This window comes from Meles meles, chromosome 1, assembly GCF_922984935.1.
Source record: "Meles meles chromosome 1, mMelMel3.1 paternal haplotype, whole genome shotgun sequence".
Lineage (NCBI taxonomy): Eukaryota > Metazoa > Chordata > Mammalia > Carnivora > Mustelidae > Meles > Meles meles.
Genome location: NC_060066.1, coordinates 179,726,634 through 179,748,316, shown reverse-complemented (window position 1 = coordinate 179,748,316; position 21,683 = coordinate 179,726,634). Strand labels below are relative to the sequence as shown.

Here is a 21,683-nt window from a genome sequence, read left to right as displayed (position 1 = left end):
CTGGTGTCGGTTCAGGGAGGGAGAGGCCAGGACATGGGTGGGATAAACCAGGAAAGGCAGCTGGGCCACAAAAAGAGCCTGACCTTTGGAGTCAGACTTACCTGGCTTGAAGTTCCAAGACGCACACAGATTGTACTGCTGGGTGACCTTGGGTAAATCACCTACCCTTTCTGAGCTTTTTTGTCATCTGCAAAGTGAAGCTACTAATTCTCACCTCCCAGGGCTGGCATGGGATTTCAAAAGAATCTACATTGAGTGCTTGTGTTTTATAGAAAGAGCCGTTATTATTGCTAGAATTGGGGTTGGGATAGGGTTATACCTGGGGATGGCAGAAGAGAGAAAGAGGGTAGAAGGGGGAGTGGAAACATTAATCATTCCTCTGGACCTGCGGCATGCTGGCCAGTGTGGGGGAGCTGGCAAGGGGCTTCCCCTGTCCCTGTCTGTCAGGAGCCCAGGGGCTCAGGGGCTCGGAGACTGGGTGGAGAGTGCATGGAGGGGAATAGGTACAGAGCCCTACAACCCCAGAAGAAAGTGTTGGGAGAGAGGAGTCCATGGCCCTGGAGGCCCAGAGTACATGTTTGCTGAATTGGAAAGAACCTGAGGTGGAGGCTGGGGCAGGTTTCGTGAAGAATTCCCTGTCCTGTAATCCAGGTGCCTTTGCAGGGAGGCTCAGCCTGTCTCAAGCCCCGGGTATCTCCTCTCAATGGCGGATACGAGTTGCTCCAGCGATGCTGGTCCTCCCTCCTGGGGGCCCTACTCCTGCCCAGGCCACCAGGAATCATACAGGGCTCTCTTTCTATCTTCTGCCATCCCCACAATCCGTGGCAGTCTTAGAACTTCAAGCCAGATAAGTCTGACCCCAAAGGCCAGGCTCTTTTTGCAGCCTAGCTGCCTTTCCTGGTTTATCCCACCCATGTCCTGGCCTCTCCCTCCCTGAACCAACACCACATCAACTGCCTGTCCTCAAGCCGAGCCCACTGGTCTGGGCAAGCTCCCCAGTGCCCACACTCATTGCCCGTGGTCCTGGGCAGATTGCTGGACAAGCTGAGCTGTTAGCTTCCCTGTAGCACAGCCCAGGCCTATCTGCTCGCCGAATGCCAACTACTTATTGGCTATTTCTTCTTCCGCTCTTGAACGTCAGTGAGCACTGGCTCTGAACTCAGACCTCAATTCAAATCCTGCAAAATCTATGCGAAACCCCAGCCCCTCTCTAGGCCTCATTTCCTTCTCTGGACAACAGAGAGAACGTCCGGGGGATCCTGACTTACTTGGTTCCGTACTGTGACTCATGATGGCCGCTGCTGGACACTGTGTGCAGCCCCATGACATGTCCTCAGTACGCTGGACAGAGGCACTTACCTGACTTGCACGGGGCCGTGGGGCCAGAGGGGGACACCTTCAGTTCTTTGCAAGTAGAGAAGGGGCAGTGGGCAGCACAAGGAGGCAAGGTTGCCATGAGGACTTGGATAAACAGCTTCCTGATCTTCACCAGCTGCTGGGGCCCAGCCCAAGAAAGCTCACACCCTACCTCCCCACCAACAGAAGCAACCGAAGGGGCAGAGCGGTCCATTTGTCCCTAACCCAGTACTGTGGTATTAGGTGGGGGTTGAGGAACATTGCAGGAGGGGTGTTTGTAGGGATGTTTGTAGGGATGACACAGCCTCCCACCCATCCATCCCATCCCCCGTCTCTTCCATGCTGGCCTCAACACTGATCTAGGACATTCCATATATCAGAACCTCTTCATACAGTAAATATTGAATGGGTCCCATGCTGGGTCTCCCAGGGGCCTCAGGAGGCCTAGAGACAAAGGAGGCGTGGTCTGACCCTTGAGGGGCTCATGTTTGAGTGGGGCAGCAGACAAGGGGGCAAACATTAGCCAGCACAGAGGGAAGGAAGGCCCCACAGTGTCAGGGCAGTCTTCTGGATGCTGGAGACAAGTTAGCCAGATGAGTGGAAGATGGACACAGATTATAGCAACAAAAAGTGCAAAACTGGATGGTTTAAAAAAAGGCAGTGGGACAGAAAGGAGAGTCCAGCAGGAGCAGAGAGAACAAAGGGCAGAAGGGCAAGAACAGGGTCCCTTCCCTGAGGTGGGCACAGGATGTCCTGGGAGGCAGGAAGCCTAGTCCTGCCCTGCTTGCCACTGTTGTCACCATTCCAGGGATGCGTGGCCCTGGGAAGACTCCCTTCTTCTTTGGGTCTCAGTCTTCCCACCTGGAGATGGAGACATTAGCCCAAATGATCCCCAAGGGCCTGGCCCACCTGGGCAGTCAATAGCCTCACAGCCTCTGCCTGGTGGTCACAGAGTCAGCTCCTCCTGACCTCTCTGGAGGTGGACTGCCTTGCCTTCTCCTGGGAAAGTTCCTTCCGGAAATGGGTGCTCCTCCCTTCTCATTCTCCTCCCCTGATGCTCTTCTGGCCAGAGCATCAGTGACCGCTGTGTTGGGCTTGGCTAACCACTTCCTCAACTCCAAACCCCCTTTTATCATAGCCTCTGAAATTACTGTCCTATACACACACTCTCTCTCTCCCTGCCACCCTGCCTGCCCTCCCACCCCAGGACTAAATCTCATCATCCTGTCCCCACAAGGGCCTCCTTGCCCTGGGCCAGGGAGAAGCACACTTGGAGTCTTCCAAAAGCCCAGAAGCTTCTCTCCGAGCCAGGGCATGATCCCAAGCTCTGCCAGGCCCTGGCCCTCCTAGCTACAGGTGGAAGCTTCCTAGGACAGGGGTCACCAAGATCCAAGCCTGGCAAGATGAGCAAGGCTGACCCCAAAGGAGCCAGGGTTATCCATGGGCCCGTTGAGTTCCCTACTGAGCGCATCTTTTTTCCCTAATACTAATCAGCTTCTAATGTGCTGTATCTTTACTACATCAACCCCATAATCGATCTATTTCATATGTTCACATGTATCTGACCTATGTGTTTACGGTCTCCCTGCTAGAATTCAAGCAACACAAGAACAGGGATGTTGGTTTTCTTCACTGCTGGATCTCCAGTATCTAGAATAACAACTGGCCCATTGGAGGGGCTCAAAAAATATTGTTAAATGAAAGGATTGGCTCTCCATTGGAAATTCTGACCTACTGAGCTCCCTGAAGTTCCAACGGTCCATTTGCAGAACCCCACTCTCCCCTCCCACTCTCTCCCTCACCTCCCCTCCCTGCCCAGAACCCGGAGTCCCTGCCTATACGGGTCTTCCCATTCCTGAGCCTCCATTCACTGATTACTAACCCCAAAGACTCAGCCTTCCCCCGAGCCTCACGTGAGTCCTGCACCCCCAGACCTTGAAGAGCCAGGCAGACATAAGAGAGGCAGCCTCCCTTTGAATCATCAGGGCCCCTGGGATACTGCTCTGCTGAGAACTTGGTCTGTCCTGAACCAATGATAAAAGCAACCAGCCCAGCCATGGGGGCCGAACCCAATGCATACAGGGGACCATCTGTGGGGTGGCCTCGAGCCAAAAGTGTGGGTGCACGATGCTAAGAAGAGTCCCCTGCTCTGAGGTCTGGCAGAGGGAAAAGAATGGAACCTTCATGGGGGGAGCCTCCGGGTGGTGGGTGGGTCTGGGTGGTGGGTGGGATCCCACCCCAAGAGGACAGCTGAGTTCTGGAGTCCCCTCCATTTCGAGAGAGACAGACTCTTACCAGGCACCTTCCTTGTAATGTCCCAACTCCCAGGCGTGGGAGGGATAAGCTGCAAGGACAGAGTCCAAGCCCGTCTGTAAAACTTTTATTTAGAAATCTTCCCAATATATCCTTATATATATACACACATCATCACCACAAGGGTTGTGTCGCTAAAGAATCACGCCCACAGTGTTGGCCTCCGGGCTGTACAAAGGTCAAGGTACCTGGAGCCGTTACTCCTCTTCTGCAGAAAAATGCAGAGACCAACGCAACCCATCACATACAGTACAACATAGACGGAAAGTGCTGGGCCCGCCCACAGGAACAATGCTCTATGTACAGGGTCAGGGGCGAGCCTTCGGCAGGGGGGGGCCACGTACCATCGGAATCACAAGTACGACCAGACCATCCCCAAAGGCCGAGATAGTTGTCGGCTGACTACAGATTCTGGGCCCTTTGCTCTGTTTTTGGAAAAGAAGAAAGGTTGTACCATCTTGTCGTTTGTCACCGCCAATAAAAGCATAAGAATTTTCCTGAAAAGATGCGAATCCCTCCAGTTCTTATAATCATCTCTGTTCTCGCTTTTTTCCCCCTTTACATCTTTTCCCTTGGCACAGGTATTATTCTTGGAACATTGCCATTTTTTCATAGGTGACGAGGCAGAGGAAGGAGGAGGGTGTGGTGGGTGGGGTAAGGCGGGTGCAGATGAACATTAAAATTTTGGATCTTCTGTCGGTCTTACAAAAACATGAGGCTTTGCCCATCCCTACCCAGGCCCGTTGCGGGAAGCTGTGTTATGTCTTACATATTCTCTGCCCATATCTTTTTCCATTCTCACTCTTCTGCCTCTCCTTGGAAGGAGACACAAATGAGGTCAATCTGGAGAAATGAGGACAATCAGGATAACTCAGGCAAAAGTGGTTTGGAACCTAAATTACCCAGATCCTGCTCAGTCAGGCAGACTGGCCCACTGCCCAGGCCCCAGACTCAGGATGGGAAACCCCATTGCAGGAATGATGCTGAGGTCAGAAGAGTTCTTTCTGGTCTCAAAATGCTTCTACTTTCATGATTTCACTTGGAATGGAATCCATAGCCCTAGTGGACAGGCCAAGCCATGGTATTTTATGAGAAATGGACACTGAGAGAGGGATAACTTATCCACGTCATTCTGCAAGTCTGAGAGAAGAGGAAACCAGAAGCCTGAGTTCCTGATAGAATGAGCAATCTGTCTCCTAAAACCTCTCCATCCATCCATACTGTGGCCACTGTTCACTCCCAAGTAAAATTTATCCACCAGGAAGCAAACACAGCCTTAGGACTGAGGATAGGAGCTTCCTCTTTACACAGATGGGATTCCTCACAGGAGCTTCCAAGCATTGGAAAGAAAACAAGCCTAATGTTCAGCAAAATAGGACACTGGGGGTCTGAAATGGACAGAGAGTCTGAGTGCTAAAGGATTACCACGTTGCTCTGCTACTCACAAAACAGACCTCACAACTTAAGAGGGAGGGGACGGAGCCAGGTTTGTGCCCTGTGAGCACAGGGATGTGCTCAAGGCCCTTCACTGGGTGGGACTGTCTTCCCTCTAACCTCAAAGACGGAATCTGGTGGGAGGTGGCTGCGGTGACTTGAGGGTACGACACGTGTATAGGGCTTGTGTGGGGTTTGTTCCATGGGTGTGGAACGCGTGTCACAGGCAGGCCTGGCCTTAAGAAAACCATGTCCCACCACCTGGATTGACACAAGAGACCAATAAGGGGCAGTGGTCCACTCTACAAAAAAATTCTTCACTTTACAAAAGGACTTGCGGTAGTATTTCTTTAAAAGATGAGAGATAAGGGATCGATTTACAAAAATTTCATGTACAGCTCTCGGAGGGGGGTGCTCCTGTGGCAGCAAGCCAGCCTTCCATACACACCCTAGATGACTGAGAGTTGTAGAATCCAGGGGTGCTGGAGATTCTGCTGCATGAATGTGCACTTGTCTGGGTCTCAGCCAGGGCCTGGTCTCTGATTGGTTTTCCTCCTGCCGTCCAAGTGGGGCTACAGCCTGGGTCTTATCAAGAGCTAAAGATCCCACCAATAACTAAAGTCAAGCAAAAATCCCAAATGCCAGGAATTCGCAGGAGAGGGTTTGTGCTCAGCTGGGTTCAGACCAGACCGTCAGCAGACAGACACCCTGGAGAAGAGCATCAGAGGACCCACAGACAGGGCTGCACATCCACGCTAAGCAGCTGCGCACGGCCATCTGCACATAGCCATTGGCTCGCTGCCAGAACAGCGGTGGGAAGTGGAGAGTACAGGCAGGCTGTTCTGAGACACCGTCAGGATTCGAACCCAAAGCCCCAAAGAGCTCTGGTTCAATTTCACGCTCACCATTCTCCCTCTCTCTGCCTTCGTGAGGCCTGCCAAGGCAGGCTCTCAGCTACAGACTCAGTCCCCACAAGGATTAGGAAGGCAAGTCTCAGTGGGGAGAAAGCAGAGCTTTGATCCCTGGGGCAAGCAGTAAGGGCTACTGGGTTTTCTGACCCTCTGGCCCAGCTAGTTGAGAGCAGGCTGTCCACTGGCCATCTTCTTCAACCAGGCCCTGTAGAAGGCACCTCGAGGCTTGTGACTGTCTACAGCAGCTGGCAAGCTGGGTGGACCGACATGGGCCTGGGTGAAGATGGGGCTCACCCAGAAATGGGCGGCGACTGGGTACCTATGTATTTGGACAGAGTGGCCACACAAGCCACACCAGCCAGCTTGGGAGGGGCTAAAGGCAAGGCAGAGGCTGCTGGATGCTGCCGGGGAGAGCTGACAACCCCAGGTCTTGGCAAAAACAGGGCCCCCCAGCTCCAGGCCAAAAGCAGTGTCAGTCCAGCTTCTTACTGGAGAAGTCTTAGGGATTGGGGGAAGGAGGAAGACCGTGCCGTCTTCATAAAAAGTACCTACCACTTTGCTCCATTTTTCTGTTCTCCCACTGAGGCAGGAGTCAGAGAAGCTGCCCCGAGGGCAGTTAGGGCTCCGCCAAGTTCAGACACCAAGGAAAGCTCATCGAGTCCATTGCCCTGCTTCAGAGCTGCCCGATCCTCACCCCACCTGCCCTGAAGCCCATGGGCCCGGTGGACTGAGGGTGCCCTCCCGGCTGGTCCTGAACGGCCCCGGCCCCATCACCGAGGACCTGCTCCATCAGCAGCTGGCAGCATGGCGGGATGGAGGCTGCGGGCTGTGTGCTTAGGGGCCGGCTCTTCCGTGTAGCTGTCCGGGCTGGCCGCCCCATCCAGCGAGCTGCCGCAGCTGGAGTTCGGGGAGAGCACGTCCTGCAGGAGGTCATCAGGAGGTGCACCGCCCCCTCCCCCACCGCCTCCACCACCAGCCCCCACCACGGGGTCCTTGCCAGGCTTGGCCCGCTGGGTACCCTCCTCCTCCTGGTCATTGAGCAGCTTGGCCAGGAAGTTGATGTACTTCATGGCCAAGCGGAGGATCTCGTTCTTGCTGAGCTTCTTGTCTGGGGGATGTGTGGGGATCAGCTTGCGGAGCTCAGCAAAGGCCCCATTCACATTCTGCTGCCGCCATCGTTCTCGGCTGTTGGTGAAGATGCGCCGCACTACTTTCGTGTGGGGACCTGGAGGTAGGAGGACAAGAGTTTAAAAAAACGAGACGGACGTCCCCCAAGGCACCTTCTCCTGTACGGAAGAAGAGAAACTATCCTTTGGAAAACTTGGGAAACCTAGAATGCCTTCTTGCTTTTTACTTAGAAAACTCCTGGGGGCGCCTGGGTGGCTCAGTCATTAAGCATCTGCCTTCAGCTCAGGTCATGATCCCAGGGTCCTGGGATCAACTCCCACACTGGGCTCCCTGCTCAATGGGAAGCCTGCTTCTCCCTCTCCCACAACCCCTGCTTGTGTTCCCTCCCTCACTGTCCCTCTCTGTCAAATAAATAAATAAAATCTTTACCAAAAGAAAAGAAAACTCCTACTCAGCCTTCAAACCCCCATTCATCTGTTTCCTCCACTCGGGGGATTTCCCTCAACCCCTCTGGCCAGACCTCACCAACAACGGTGGCCCTACAACACCCTGATCTCCATCATCTTTTTTTTTTTTTAATATTTATTTATTTGAGAGAGAGAAAGACAGCATGTGCGCACATGTGTGCATACATCCCACCGGGAAGGAGGGGGCGGGGCAGAGGAAGAAAGAGGGAGAGTCTTTTAAACAGTCCTGCGTTGAGCGTGGAGCCTGATGAGGGGCTCAATCTCACAACCCGGAGATCATAACCTGAGCAGAAACCAAGAATCAGACACGTAACTGACTGAGCCACCCAGGCACCCCTCTGTGACTTTTGACCTTTAGTGTCCATGCTTGTCTCCCTCTTGGGGCTGTGAGCCATTTGAGGACAGGGACCTTATGTCATTCATTCATTGTGCCAAGAGGCCCTACAGCCCTAGTGAGAAAGACAAACTCTGGAGCCAGACTTTCTGGACTGAATCCCTGACTAGGACTGACTAGACAGTGACTCGGCGCAGGTTACTTAAACTCTCTGTGCTTTAGCTTCGTCATCCGTAAAACGGAGATAATACAAGAGTAATTGAAATCATGAGACTGTCACATGGATCGAACAACTACCACAGGTAAAGTCCTTAATACAAACCTGCCACAGATTAAACATTCAGTAAATGGCAGCTATCGTCACCCATCCATCAGTTATATACTAATAACCGGGCACCGTGCCGGACACCGTGCCAGGCACTAAGGGAAATAGGGTCCCTGTCCTCATGGAGCATACATTTTAATGGTGATGACCGATGATGAACAAGTAGCAAACAAATAAAGAAACAGGAGACCAAATGTAGTAACAAATGGAAAGGAGCCACTACATTTGGCTGAGGTGGTTGGGGATGGCATATTGGAGAAGGAGACATCTATAAAGTAAGAACCTGAGCGAAGAAGAGCCAGCCAGGCCCAGGTAGGGAAGACAGAACAGCATGTGCAAAGCACATGAGCTGGAAAATGGCCGAAGCCAACCTGGCTAATTAGTGTGGGTGCAATCAGAGTAGACCGATTCTAGGCCCCACAGGTCTCAGCGGTAAGTGTGGGGACTCTATTCTAAGAGTGACGGAAAACAGGCTAGGCTGATCATGCTGCAGGTGGGGGGAATACAGAGAGAGCAGAGACAAGAGGGAAAACAACCTACGCTGTGGGCTCTCTACCCAAGAAGAGAAGTGGAAAGATGCGCCATGCAAGGCTCGAAACAGGTGTCTGAGGGCTGCCTCAGTCTCTCCATGTCTACTGATGACAGACTAGACCGAAATTCAGACTATATTCATGTCCTGAGCCTTATGAAACAGTGACAGACCCCAGTGTGATGTACTGAGCACCTATGGCATTCAAAGCACTGCACTCAATGTCCCAGCCCGACCCGGCATTCCCAAAGCCAGAGAAAACAGAAGGAGGCCCTCCTGATGCTCCTGAGCTCCTGGGCTGAGGTGGCCGCTCCCCTCCCCAACACTGAGGCCAGCCCAGCGGTCACCAGGAAGCTCCATGCACTGAAAGAACTCCCAGGCTGGGGATATTTGTTCTCCCTCTTCGACCTCAGAAAGGGGAAGCTAGGGTAGGGGAAAACAGGAGAAGAAGGGTCAAGGCCTCCCCTCGGACCTACAGCTTGCTTCACCGCTAAGGAGAGCCCAGGACGGCTCACCCGGGCATGGACACTGGCATGGACACCCATACACAGAGATGCACACATGCATGCATATACGTATACATATACACACACACCACCTCTCAGGGACGACCACGTACCCCCTGCCTGATAGCCTCTGCAAGCTGATTTTCCAAACCCCCACAGGCCCAGGGCCCAGCTGACTCTTTGCCAAAGACCAGCCCCAGACTGGGAAAAAACAGCACACCTGCCGGCCAGCCTCCCCTGGGCTGCCTGCTGCAGAGGAAATAACTCTCTGTTCTCTGGCCTCTGGGCCAGACAGAGGGCCGTCCCTCAACTGTGACATGAGGAGGTCCGTCCCTGCTCCATGGCTAATGCTGGCTGGCCTGGAGGGAGCAACTAGGTGGGGAGAAGACATGACAATTGCTGTCACGGCTGCAGTGAGACAGAACTTCAAAAGGAGCACCTACCCCCAGCCAGGCCCTAAAAACACTTTACCCCATTGCACTCTCTCAGCAAGCTATGAGGAAGCTACTACTCTCCCCACTTTCCAAATGAGGAAACAGAGAGTCCCGATTTTAGCCCTTGCATTCGTTCCACCTCTATGGACTCTTTTTGGTGAAATCTCTGATTCCAAAGTCTCACGGACTTACTCTGTAACCCCCCCCCCACACACACACACCCTCCTCTTCACCTCCATTTCTGTCTATTCCTCTCTGGCACCTTCCCAGAGAACTCCTCACCTCTCTACACCTTCCTCTTCCCCAAGTCTATCTATCCCTCTGTGTCCTCCGCCTCTCTGGGGCCAGGTACTGAGTAGGTGCTCAGTAAATATTGGTGACATTTATGAGTAATGGCTTCCCTGTAGTTCTGCACTCCCCCCAAACCCTCAACTCCTGTCCCCTTCTCCTACTTCCTCTTCTCTGTGCCTGATTCTCCTACCTTCTGCCCTCCATAAAAAATGTCTCTTCCCTGGGGAACTTTGTGGCTGGTCCTGCCTACTCTCCATTTGATATACCTCCCTCCCCTCTCTAACCCAGCAGCACTGACAACCCACCACCCTTCCCTCTTGGACCTACATGCCTCAAGTCCCTGGCTGGTTAGGTCCTATAAGGTCTGTTCCTTGTCCAGACTCTAGGCCCTCTCCCCTCCAGAACACCACAGAGGACTCCTCTCCAGAAGCTCCGGCTCCATACATATCCCTCCTGCTGGCTCCTTGAATAAACCCCAGTCGGGCTTCAAAGCCTCAGGTGTCCTTCCTACAGGGGTCCCAGGCCCCAGTGGAGCTGACACATGGGCAAATCCAGGGATTTGCTCCAAGTCCTGGGCTCTGAAGAGCCTGCTCTCCCGCCACCTGGTGTTGGGTCTCATCTACTACATGGGAAGAGGGCCAGGATACTCCAAATTTCCCATTCATCCAACCCCTTTCCCAAGTTCAGCGTGGAAGACTACTCAGGTAGTTCACAATAGTAGTGCTGGGGACCTTCTAGAGGATGCGGGGAGAGCAGGGTAGATTCTGTGATGTTGGGAAGGGAACTACAAGTCTCAGCCCTGGGTATGGAACAGGGGACAAGAGGGCCCCACAATAATGGGACCTGGGACAAGGGCCTTAGCTGTCCAATTCCAGGCAGAGAGCAGACTCCAGATTCCAAAAAGGACTTGGGAGGAGGTGCAAGAAATCCCTGAGGGTCTTCTGCCCTCCCCCTGGGATTCTTGCCAAGTGTGGAAATGGAGCTACAGTGGGGACAGCAACTGACCCTAGAGATTTGGGCTAAATGCTGCAATGTGTCCTCACTGCCATGTGCCCTCTTCCCAGGAGCGTGAGGATGCTCCCTCCAGCCCCACCCACGACTTCCCCTTGACCTAGGTCAGTTGCAGGGCAAGGACTCTCCTTCCAAGGCAGCCACCCCATCTACGTGAGACACCTGTGGTGTAGTCCCTGAAGATCCCACCTTCGGGGGCTCTAACCAGCACGAGGAGTGAGTACAAAGGGAGAGGCAGGTAGACTCACCATCAGTAATCTCCATCTCGTAAGGGGAGGGTCTCCTCTTCACTCGGTTGTTGGTGGCAAACATAGGGAAAGCATCTGGCTCCCCAAAGAATCCACTGTGGGAGGGAGCAGGCAGATCACAAGATCACATGTAGGTGGAGGGGAGAAAGCCTCCTGAGGGATCCTCCCCACAGGTTCCTCAACCCCCTCCCCCCAGAAAACAAGGGCAACCCTGCTCCCTTCGTACCTGGGTTGGGATGGAAGGAGCATCACACACAGACACCCAAACACACCCACAGAATGCTGCCACTCTCTCCTCAGTGAGACAAATTTGCAAGGGAAGAAGGGGCCACACACCCACACACCCCTCCCCCCAACACACAGTCAGAAGTGAACACATGGAGCATACACAAAATTGAATACACACACCCCACCGGCAGACATACGCCCCTTCCCAGACATGAGCACACAATCCACAGACACCTACCCTCCCAAACAGGTACCCACACAGGCAGGGGGTCGCATTCACACCTGATGGTGGGCAACTCGCACCTCACAGGGCACAGGGTCCCTTTCCCCACAAATCACCCCCACCTTTGCCCTGGCCCCAGGGGACCTGTGGACAGACAACAGAAAGGAAACCTGCCTCCACTGACCACTGCTTACACCCCTCCCACCACTCTGGGCTCTCAACAGTTTCCTCCTCAAGGTCTCCCATACTCACTAACTGCCCCACATTGTCAACCCCTGCCTCATCTTCCTGTCTCCACCCCAAACCTACCTCCATCTCCCCACCATCTCAGTGGCCCCAGCAGGGGAACGGACACCTTAACAGGAGGGGGTTACAGACCCCAGCGGGAGGCGGAAGCTAGGGGCAAAGGGGCTCAGGAGAGGAGGAAGGAATCCGCTCCCCACACCCGGCCCTGTAGCGGTTTCAGGGGAGGGTGCCCTCTTGCAACCTCAGATCCCTATCTCTTACCTGTCCACTGAGGGCTGCGGCTTCCAGAAGAATTGCACGGCGAGCGCATTCAGACACATTCTTGCTCACACTCAAGCGACTCCCTTTGGTCCACACGACACCCCAGCACACACACAGACACACCCCATACAGCGCGGCTGCTGACTGGCAGCCACAGCCCGCACTCCCGAAGGCGTGGACCCACTCTCGGGCTTCCGCACACCCATGCACTCTGCACCCCACAGCCCGCCCCGCGCACACGCACACGCCCACAGAGGACCCCCAGTCGCTGGCGCGCGGGCTCAGGCGCGCGGGCTTTTCCGCCCTCGGGTTCATAGCACCCCCTCTCTTCCTGCGCTCCCGCCGCTCCGCGCCGTCGGGAGGAAGGCGGTGGCTCCGAGGGGCAGGAGGGACGCCTGGGCCGAGGGCTTCCCCGCCACCCCGCCCGCCCGTCCCGCCCGTCCCGCCCGTCCCGCCGCGGCGCTGACCTGCCGAGCGAGGCCAGCGGCTGGCTGAGGCTGTAGAGCAGCGCGCGGCCGGGGGCGGCGGGGGCCGCCAGCGCGGGCGGGCTCAGCTGCACCATGCGGCCGTCGCCGGGCAGCTCGGCGGGGGCCGAGGCGGGCGCGGGCCCCGGAGGCCTGCACAGCTCCGTGGTGGGCACCCGATGGCGCGCTTCGGCCGCCGCCGCGTCGCGGCCCTTTAAGTCCCGCGCGGCGCCGCCCCCACCGGCGGGGCCGCCCCCCGGGCCGCTGCGCGCGCCCAGCTCGATGACCGGGGGCTCCGCGGGGGCCGCGCGGCTCGTCTCCTTGGCGACGCCGTTCAGCAGAACCAGGTGCGGGGGGGCCATGCGGGCCTCGGCCGCGGCCGCGTCCCGTCCCTCCAGCGGGGGATCACTGTGGGCCGCCTCGCTGGGCGGCCGCTCCGTCATCCTGCGGGCAGACAGACAGACAAGCGGACGCCCGCTCTTAAAACCGCCCCCAGCCCACCGAGGGGTGGGTGAAGGGCAGAGAGAAATTCGCGCACCGAGACGTGGGAAGAGGCGGACTTAGTGCCACGTGGACACACGCCACCCCTCTCCGGGACCTGAAGGCCCAAGCGGCTGAGCTGGGGCAGGAGGGAAAGAGGGACTATGGTTTGGGAGAAGAGAGAGGGTGTCTGGGAGACTCAGAGACCGAGGAGATGGAAAAAGACGACAGGCACTGGAAAAAAAGGAATACAGCCAGCGAAAGAAAACAGAAGGGGGGGAAAAAGGAGGAAGGAAATGTAGAAAGAGGCGAGAAAGAACTAACATCGTGTCCCCCTGCTCAGGCCGCAAGGGAAGAGGAGGGAACAAACCCCCTGACCGTGTTCCTCCCGCCCCCCTTTTGGTTTTGGCGGGGAAACTGGAGCGGAGGTGGGGTGCTTTTCGGACCTCCCTTGCCTCTCAACAAATAGAGAGACCTCAGGGAATGGAGGCTGCGGCCCGAGGTCCCCTGTGCCACAGCTGGCAGAGACTCCTGCCCTCCTTTTCAACACTTAACTCGCCCCCCGCAGGGAGTGTCCGTCTGCACTAAGCAAATACACCGGGTATTCTATGCAGCTGCTAGAAACCCCAGTGGCCTCTTACTCCCCAACAGACCAGAGATGAGACTCGTGGGAGAGAAGATGTTCATAGCCCCAGTTGTCCTCCCCCTCCACATTCCACCTCCTTGAGCTCAGCTGGACTCAGAAATGAGGTGCGGTCTGGAAGGGAGGCTTGGTTAAGTGGATGTGGAACCCAGGCATTCAGAGTGCCCCGAGGCCACTGGGGTCTCAGCTCCCACCCTTGAGTGGGAAGAGCTATCATGAAGGCCCTTGAATTCTTCCATCCCCCTCTCCTACCTCTGTTGTAGTCTGGGAAATGGGAGCAATACCTCATTAATGCGTTTAAAAGCTCCATTCGAATGCTCAAGTAAACATTATTATTGGCAAGGAGACCCAGCCGGCGAGGGGACTGCCTTGCCCAAGGTCACGTGAACCTATGTGCCACGGAGCCACAGAGCAAGACCAGAACTACAATCTCGCTCTGTCTACACTATCCTCCTGTATACACCCTCCTATGTATATCACTGGGGCTGAGGACACTCCTTTTCTCCACAACCATGCTCCAGGGTAACCAAAGAGGCTCTACTCTTTGGTTAGAGTGGTGGCTCTACTCTACTACTACAGGGGTGGAGGCTTCCATCACCCTGCTTGGATGCCCATGGAGCCGGGCCCCAAAAGAATAAAAACCAAAAACCAAAAAACCAGGAGACTCTGGGTCTGGAGTTTGGGGGTGCTTTTGAGTTGTTTTAATAAAATAAACACACACACATACACAGACACAGATACACACATATATAATCAAATCGATAGGCTTTATAAGATATTCAAAATAGGGTTTCTCATCTCAAAATTAGATGATAGGGATATTTCATAGCAGAAAATACACAAAAATCAAATTTGGCCCAAAGCAGATTCCGTCTAATTACTCACGGCAGCTGTGCCGCCACTGCCCCACTCTGGACCGGGGCTGGCCTGAGAAACGTCCTCCCACCCCAGAAGAGAGACCTGACCTTCTGAAACCTCCTTCAGAGCTCAGCAATATTGCCACACACAAGCTGATGGAGAATTGTCATTTGGATTGTGCTTCTGCCCTGGGTCTGCCAGCTCCATGGGCTCACCAGGAAATAACAGAATTCCCCAAGACCTGGTAAAAAGAGCCGCAAAGGCAGTGGGTCCTCACGGCTTCATTGGAAGTGAGTTTACGACTATGGCGGAAACAATAGATCCGTATCCACAGAGCGGGACTGCCAAGACACTGCACCAGAGGTTTACTAGTCCGGTCTTCCTGGCTCCTCTGCAGCAGGGAAATGCACCAATAATATACTACCCTGTGGTCAAAGCGACAAGCACCAAGGTCCTGGCTCCCTTACTGTCCTCACACACCGTTGTGTGCCCAGTGACACGTGCTTCAGCCACAGCTTCTAACTCAGTAACAAACAAACTATTCACACTGCAAGCTCTCCTTATGGCACATTTATACCCTCTGATTAATTCCAAGTCTTCATGTAGGCGTGGATCCCGGAGGGGCAAGAGGATCACATATTCCAAATGAGTTGACCCTAGCCCCAAATGCCCTCCCCAGCCACCTATAAATATCTGTATCTCGGAGGCTCCCTGTGATAAACCTATGATTGGTTCCCAGGGTCTGTGGCTGACCTCTCCCCACCCATCCCCAGACCTTAGGAAAACCCGGTGGGCTGTTCAGCAACCAGGATCATCCAGGGGAGGGGTCCATGCTCCAGAAAAAGCCAACAGAGCACTCCTAAGTACCTTTGGTCGCAGGGGACTAAACCCCATCACTTGGCTTCGGTTAAGATTACTGGAAGGAAAGCCTGAGTTATTTTTGTTTGTTCATTTGTTTTTATTTGGGGAAGATGAGAGAGTGGGGAGAAGCTTTTGAACAGAATGACACTAGACTATTTGACCATTACAAGTCCTCTGTCTTTGTGTCGCCCAGAACCAGCTCGAAGCCCCCAACACCGGATCCTCATCTCCTGCTGCCAGATGGCCGCAACATTTCCGCTTGTGTCTGAGCAAGACGGGGATCCCAGGAGCTCCTGGGGGACAGGCACTACGTCTCGGGCAGCTCCCAATGCCCAGTAGGGAAAATTTCTCCTATGAAAACAGCTTCTCCTGGTATGTGAGTTAAGAGCTAGCTGGCTTCCTGTCCTTCATAATGCACCCACACCCGAATGACCCCCTGGGGGAGCCCCAAGCCTGCTCCAGAACCAAAAGCACCAGTGAAGAGAGCCACCTTCCCCGCCACTAGGAGACAGCGAGAGAGCGAGAGAGCGGAGGGGTGCTCCAGCACAGCCCCACCCTAGGCCTTAGGCCCCAGTCAAGGCCCACCCGAGCTGGGACTGCGCGAGCTAGCCGGGGTGGCTGGGCCTTCTTCCTGCCAGCGGCCCAAGAACACACAGCCTGCACCATCCGGATATAGCCGCGCCAAAGTTAGGAGCCTTGTGAAACACCCACAGAACCAGGACTGATGGGAGCGGCCTGGGGAACTAGGTCAGGCTAGGTGTTTTTACCCAGGATCAAAATGGAAAGGGCTCTAGAAGTCACAGAGACACAGATACCAGATTCCCAGCTCTGGGTTCGTCCTCCCCTCACCCAATTGTAGACTGGACTGTCCTCTGTCCTAAGCTTCCCCCACCCCAGGCCGGAACCCAAAGTCTTCCTGGACACTGTTTCCACTGATACTGTTCCCCCAAAACTCACCTGGGGCATATTTAGAGAAACCGGCCCCTCTGAATAGGATCTCCACTCCGCCACCGGAGAGGGGCGGGAGCCAAGGTCCAAGCTGCGGACGGGGATCTTTGCTTTTCCCCTCTCTCGCTGAGAGACCAGCAGTTAGGCCACGGTGTGGTCCTGGGCAGTCTGCCGCGCCCAAAGCCAGTTTCCAGGAAAGATGGGGGTGGAGAGAAAGAGGGAGGGCGAGAGGGAGGGAGAGAGAGAAATGGGGGTCAATGGCTGGGAATTACCTCCCGTCCTCGCCAAGCAGCCCAGGGAATTGCAAATGCCTTTCTGCCCCCACCCTGCAGGTGTTTGAAGCTTCCCCCCAGTCCCCCTTAAAAAAGAACACTACACTTGACCAATCAGAAATAACTATTTACTCCAACAACAACAAGGAGCTTAAGGTCTGCACAGACCGCGGGAACAATTTCAGGCCATCCGACGGGGTTGTCTGGTTCAGTGTGGCCGAGTTTGTTTTCTAAGCACTAACGGGTCTATGCGGTTGGCTTGGGAACCCGGGTCAGGCCGGATCAGCGGCCGCAACGCCTAGCACGCCTAGCACGACTGGGTGGGTAAATGTGTGTTGGAAACGGGGAATCCGGTTTTTAGACCCTGATCTGTAGGGCAGAACGTCCAAGGTCCCCATTCTCTCCAAGCCCACCTTTAGTGCAAAACGAAACCAGAACCCAATTCCAAAGGCTACTTTCCCATAGGAATGGAGTCAGAACAGCACGGATCCAAGAGGATGGGGGTGGCAAATATCTGATCTATCTTGGTCCCCTCTTTCCTTCCTACCAATGAAAGAAAGAGAGAGAGAGAGAGAAACAAAAAGAAAAGAAAAGCCCCCCCACCCCCCGCCACCTTCCTTTCAACCATCTCCACACAATGATTTTCATTTTTTCAGTGTTCAGAGTACAGGAGAATTCTAATAATTCCTTGCAGCAATAAACAAGGCAAAGGCAGGGAGGGTAAAATCCAATACTGCTCCCCAGTGTGTAAGACAGCGGGATCTAGGATGCATTTTTTTTTCTTCTCCAAAGGGTTTTATTTAATTTGTTTTGCCTAAATTGTCCAGTTTATGATTACACATCGAAATCCTGGATTAATTCCAAAGGACTCCTTTTTGCTCTGGGTCTGGTGGAAATATAGGAATAATTCTTCCCTGGGGTTTCAGTCCAATGCGGGAGATTTTCTTTCTCCTTTTCCAATCCAGATGGTGGGGGAGGGGGGAATCCACTCATTCCCATGTCTTAGGTTCGGGTAAATTTTTGCTTTATGACAGCGTCTCTGTGCCCCGTTCCTCTCTCCATTTTCTCTCCCTACCTCAAACCCAGCAACTTAAAAAAAAAGAGCTGGTTGGGGGGGGGGGGGGCTGCTTTGTTATCGCTCCTAAGAAGCTAAAAGGTTGGACAAGCCACTTTGCTACTCAACGATTACTTTAATTAAATAGAATGATGATGATGATGATGATGATGATGATGATGACATTAATAACCACAATAACTGGCAAAACAAAATCCATTTTTATACAGAGAGGGCAGCACTGACCCCATCCCTCCACAAAGCCTGGCTCTGGTCACCCATGCGAGGGATACCTGACCCACACCGCAATGTCGCTCACCCGGGGAAGGGATGGAAAAGTGTTCTTTGTAGATTAACCCGAGGGTCCCCACCCCAGGAGCGAAACCCGGAGAATGCGCCCATTGTCTTCTCCAGGCCTCTCCCGCAGACCCCGCGGAGGTACCCGCGAAACTGACCAGAAATGGATGAAGCCTGGGTGCGGCGGAAACCGAAGCCAGCGGCTACCGGCGTGAAGGCGCGGGCCTCGGCGAGCGCTGCTCAGCTTCGAGCCTGGAAGAACCTCCCACTCGCTAACAAACCCCTCAAACACGGAGGCACGGACCGGCCTCTGGACAGAGCAGCCGCCGATCGGGCTCCGTCTGCCCATCCAAGCCAACACTGGCTTCCGAATACATCATAATTTGGAATAAAATGTGAAATCCCTCTCCCCGCCCCCGTGCCGCCTCCTCAACTTGCGGTTCCATCTCCTGCTCGCCCTCCCCTCCACCCCCCACCGATCTGCAAATACACTTCTAAAGGACACGAGCACACAGACACACAACCCAGTATGGACAGGACCACACACGGTCCAACCCCACAGAATGGAAGCAAAGTAAACACAACCCAGCGCTGCCCTCCAAGCCGACATGGTCAGGCCCGCACACTGGCCAACACGATACAACGAAATCAGAACGCAATCGCTCATGGACACACATCTAACGTAGTCAGGCTCACATATGCCCGACACAACAACGAAACCACCCAAATACAGTCGCAAAGGCCACACGACCCAACACGCAGAGCCAGACCCTTGTCGAGAAGGAAAAACGAGCATAATCGTATACAGCGATGAAAACGCAGGAGGGCTCGAAGAATCCAAATCAACAGCCCAAAGACCGCGGACACCATCACACTCGGACACACAACCCTTCGCCTGGAAGACCACACTCGGAAGAAGTCAGCATTGCCGACGGCTCGCACACGCACTCACAATCCCACCGCATGCACACAACCACCAAGAAGAAATGAAAACCAACCACCGCCTCGCGCATTTCTGTATATTGCGTAAGGAAAAAGGGGAAGGAAGGAAGAGAGTCTCCGAGGCGGGAGGGGCGGCGGCGGCGGGCGGAGGGCGTCCGTGGAAAATGCCCCCCATCGAAAGAAACACAGGGAAAAGGAGTGAAGCCCTCTTCTGCGAGCTGGGAAAAGAAGAGAGGAACTGATGGGGAGTTCCGCGGGAAGCCGCAGGTTGCTTTCCCCTAGAAAAAGGCCGGAATGCTCACGTTTTGCTGCTACGAGGGGATGCGTGTGGCCATTTTGAGGCCTGGTCCTTGGAGCGGAGGCCCGCCCCCGCCCCCGTCCCCGTCCCCGTCCCCGTCCCCCGCCCGCGCGCCGGGGCTCCTCCAGCGACGCGCGCTAATCCTGCTCACGTTCTGGGCCTCGTTAGCATGGGCCGAGGCGCGCCGGGGCCGTGTGCGCCGCCGAGATAAGGCACTGCCACGGGTCCGCTCGCCCCCGATAAGCGCCTCGGCCATTATGGGCCAAATGATTCATTTTAATTTGGCAATTTCACCGGAGGGAGTGGAGACTGGTTGTGCGGCGCTGGGACCGGCTCCGGAATGCGCCACGGAGATAGTTAGGTGCGCAGTCTAGGACTCGGCGAGTCTAGCCCCATTTCTGATCCCAAAGCCTCTCGGGAATCCGGGCACCGCAACCTCAGTCCCTGGGCCTTCCAGACACCTTTCTAAGGCGGCTCTCATCCCAGAACCCTGTCCCTGCCGTTGACACCCAAACCATCACTCCCCAACCTTTCCCTGGCATTCATTCTCCAGTGTCCTAGACACCCGCATTTCAAAGGGCAGCTCCTCATCCCAGAAAGCTCCCCGCTCCCCCCTACCCTCCTCACCCTCTTCAGCCCTGGCTCTATTCTGCTCTAAAATGAAGCGTGCTTGCCTCCAGGGCCATAGACTGAACTCACAACCACGGGCTCTGGGGAGGGACAACTGTTGTCAACGGAGCGATTTAAATGTCCTTTCTGCGGAGTTCCAGGCTAAGCCCGGAACCTGGGAACGTCCCAACCCCCATTATATTTTAAACATTTTAATCTTGCTATGGGAGCACCGTTCTAAGCTCTCTACAAATACAGATTCCTTTCCTTCTCATAAACAATCCTAAAAGGCAGGTGCTATTATCATCCTCCATTTGAAGATCCTCCATCCTCCATCCTCCAGATGAAGAAATTGTGGCAAAGACAGTCAAAGAAACTTAACCCAGGTGACAGATCTAGTAAGTGGTGGAGCCTGGGTTTGAAACAAATTTGGCCTCAGAGTTCTCTCTGGAGCCCAGGTGATGAAGAAGGGCAGCTAGAGTCTAGGTGGGGAGGACAGATCTGGGTTCAACTCATTAGAAGGACCAAGATCTTACTGTGGGGTAGAAATCCAGGTTCAGTGAGGAGTGGGCAACTGGGGCTTAGCATAGGGAGAGCACCTGCTTTCATTCTTTTATGGTGGACTGGAAACAGCACAGGCTCAAATCTTGCAAGTCACTTGGCTCTTAACCTCCACTTACTTGTCTGTAAAATGGGGAGAGAATACCTACCTGATACTATAATTTTTTTTTTTTTAAGTCAGTGGTGAGGGGCTTGGGTGGTGAAGTCTGTTGAGTGAGGGACTCAATTTCAGCATGGGTTGTGATGTCAGGGTCGTGAGATGGAGCCCCATGTCAGGCTGTACACTCAGTGTGGAGTTGGCTTGACATTCCCTCTCCCTCTGCTCCTCTCACTCTCTTTCTTTCTCTCTCTCAAATAAATAAATAAATAAATCTTACACAAAAAAAGGGGGGGCAGTGGTGAGAATAAGAATCTTTGGAAGCTCACCCAGCCCAGAGCCCAGGACGACACCATATGCACATGGCATGGGAATTCTGGTTCTTGTTATAGGGAAGGAAATTAAGGCACAGAGAGATATGACTTGGCCAAAGTTCATAGTGACTCGAGGAAAAGCTGAGATTCAAACTCAAGTATCCAGTTCCCAGTCCACAAGTCTACCCCTCAGGACCAAGCCAGCATGCTTGGTCCTTCCAGCAGCTCTGGTTTGGTGCCTGAGAACTAGGGAAAAGCCCCTCGCCTTGTCCCAGACTGAGTCCCAGCCAAGGATGGAGCCCAGAGTGTGGTCACAGTCTGAGTCCTGGCCCCTTTTTGCCATCAGGATGACTCTCTGTGAAGATATGGTTGATTCAGTGCAGGCTGTCCCTTCAGTTCCTTTTGTGCTCTCTGGTGGAAGTCAGGGTGCCCTGTGGATTCAGGTAACATCCTTGGTCTGCAGAAAAAAGTTTAATTCCTGGACTTGCCACAAGGCGTCCCCTGGCCCAGCCACACCTGTCTTTCGCAGGGACACTGAGGACGGGTCCCTGGGTCTATTAAGCCCCATCTCTTGCTCTCTCCCCATGGCCCCGGCCCTGCCTCACCCACTGGTATTAAATCGAGCCCTCCCTCCTGCCCTAGCTACTGCCGCTCCTTCTCCCTTAACGGCCCTCTCATCTCACATCCATCTTTCACGACTCAGCCTTTTGGCCACTTCCTCCCTGAAGCCTCTCTGCAGT

General features: G+C 54.4%; 1 protein-coding gene across 4 annotated transcripts; it reads right to left on the bottom strand.

The window, feature by feature from the left end:
- Positions 1-6,578: 6,578 nt before the first annotated feature.
- Positions 6,579-19,119, bottom strand: TAL1 (TAL bHLH transcription factor 1, erythroid differentiation factor). 4 transcript variants are annotated; one of them, XM_046027821.1, is made up of 5 exons: positions 18,281-19,119; positions 16,509-16,667; positions 12,713-13,153; positions 11,288-11,382; positions 6,579-7,239 (listed from the first exon to the last, which is right to left on the bottom strand). In XM_046027821.1, the coding sequence occupies exons 3-5, from the start codon at positions 13,150-13,152 to the stop codon at positions 6,785-6,787; spliced, it is 990 nt and encodes a 329-aa protein (XP_045883777.1). In that variant the 5' UTR covers position 13,153; positions 16,509-16,667; positions 18,281-19,119; the 3' UTR covers positions 6,579-6,784. The 4 variants fall into 4 exon arrangements, with proteins under 4 accessions (XP_045883777.1, XP_045883793.1, XP_045883785.1 ...); XM_046027837.1 differs by lacking the exon at positions 18,281-19,119 and adding an exon at positions 16,940-18,233; XM_046027829.1 differs by lacking the exon at positions 18,281-19,119 and having other exon boundaries at positions 16,509-16,759.
- Between the last annotated feature and the right edge of the window lie 2,564 nt (positions 19,120-21,683).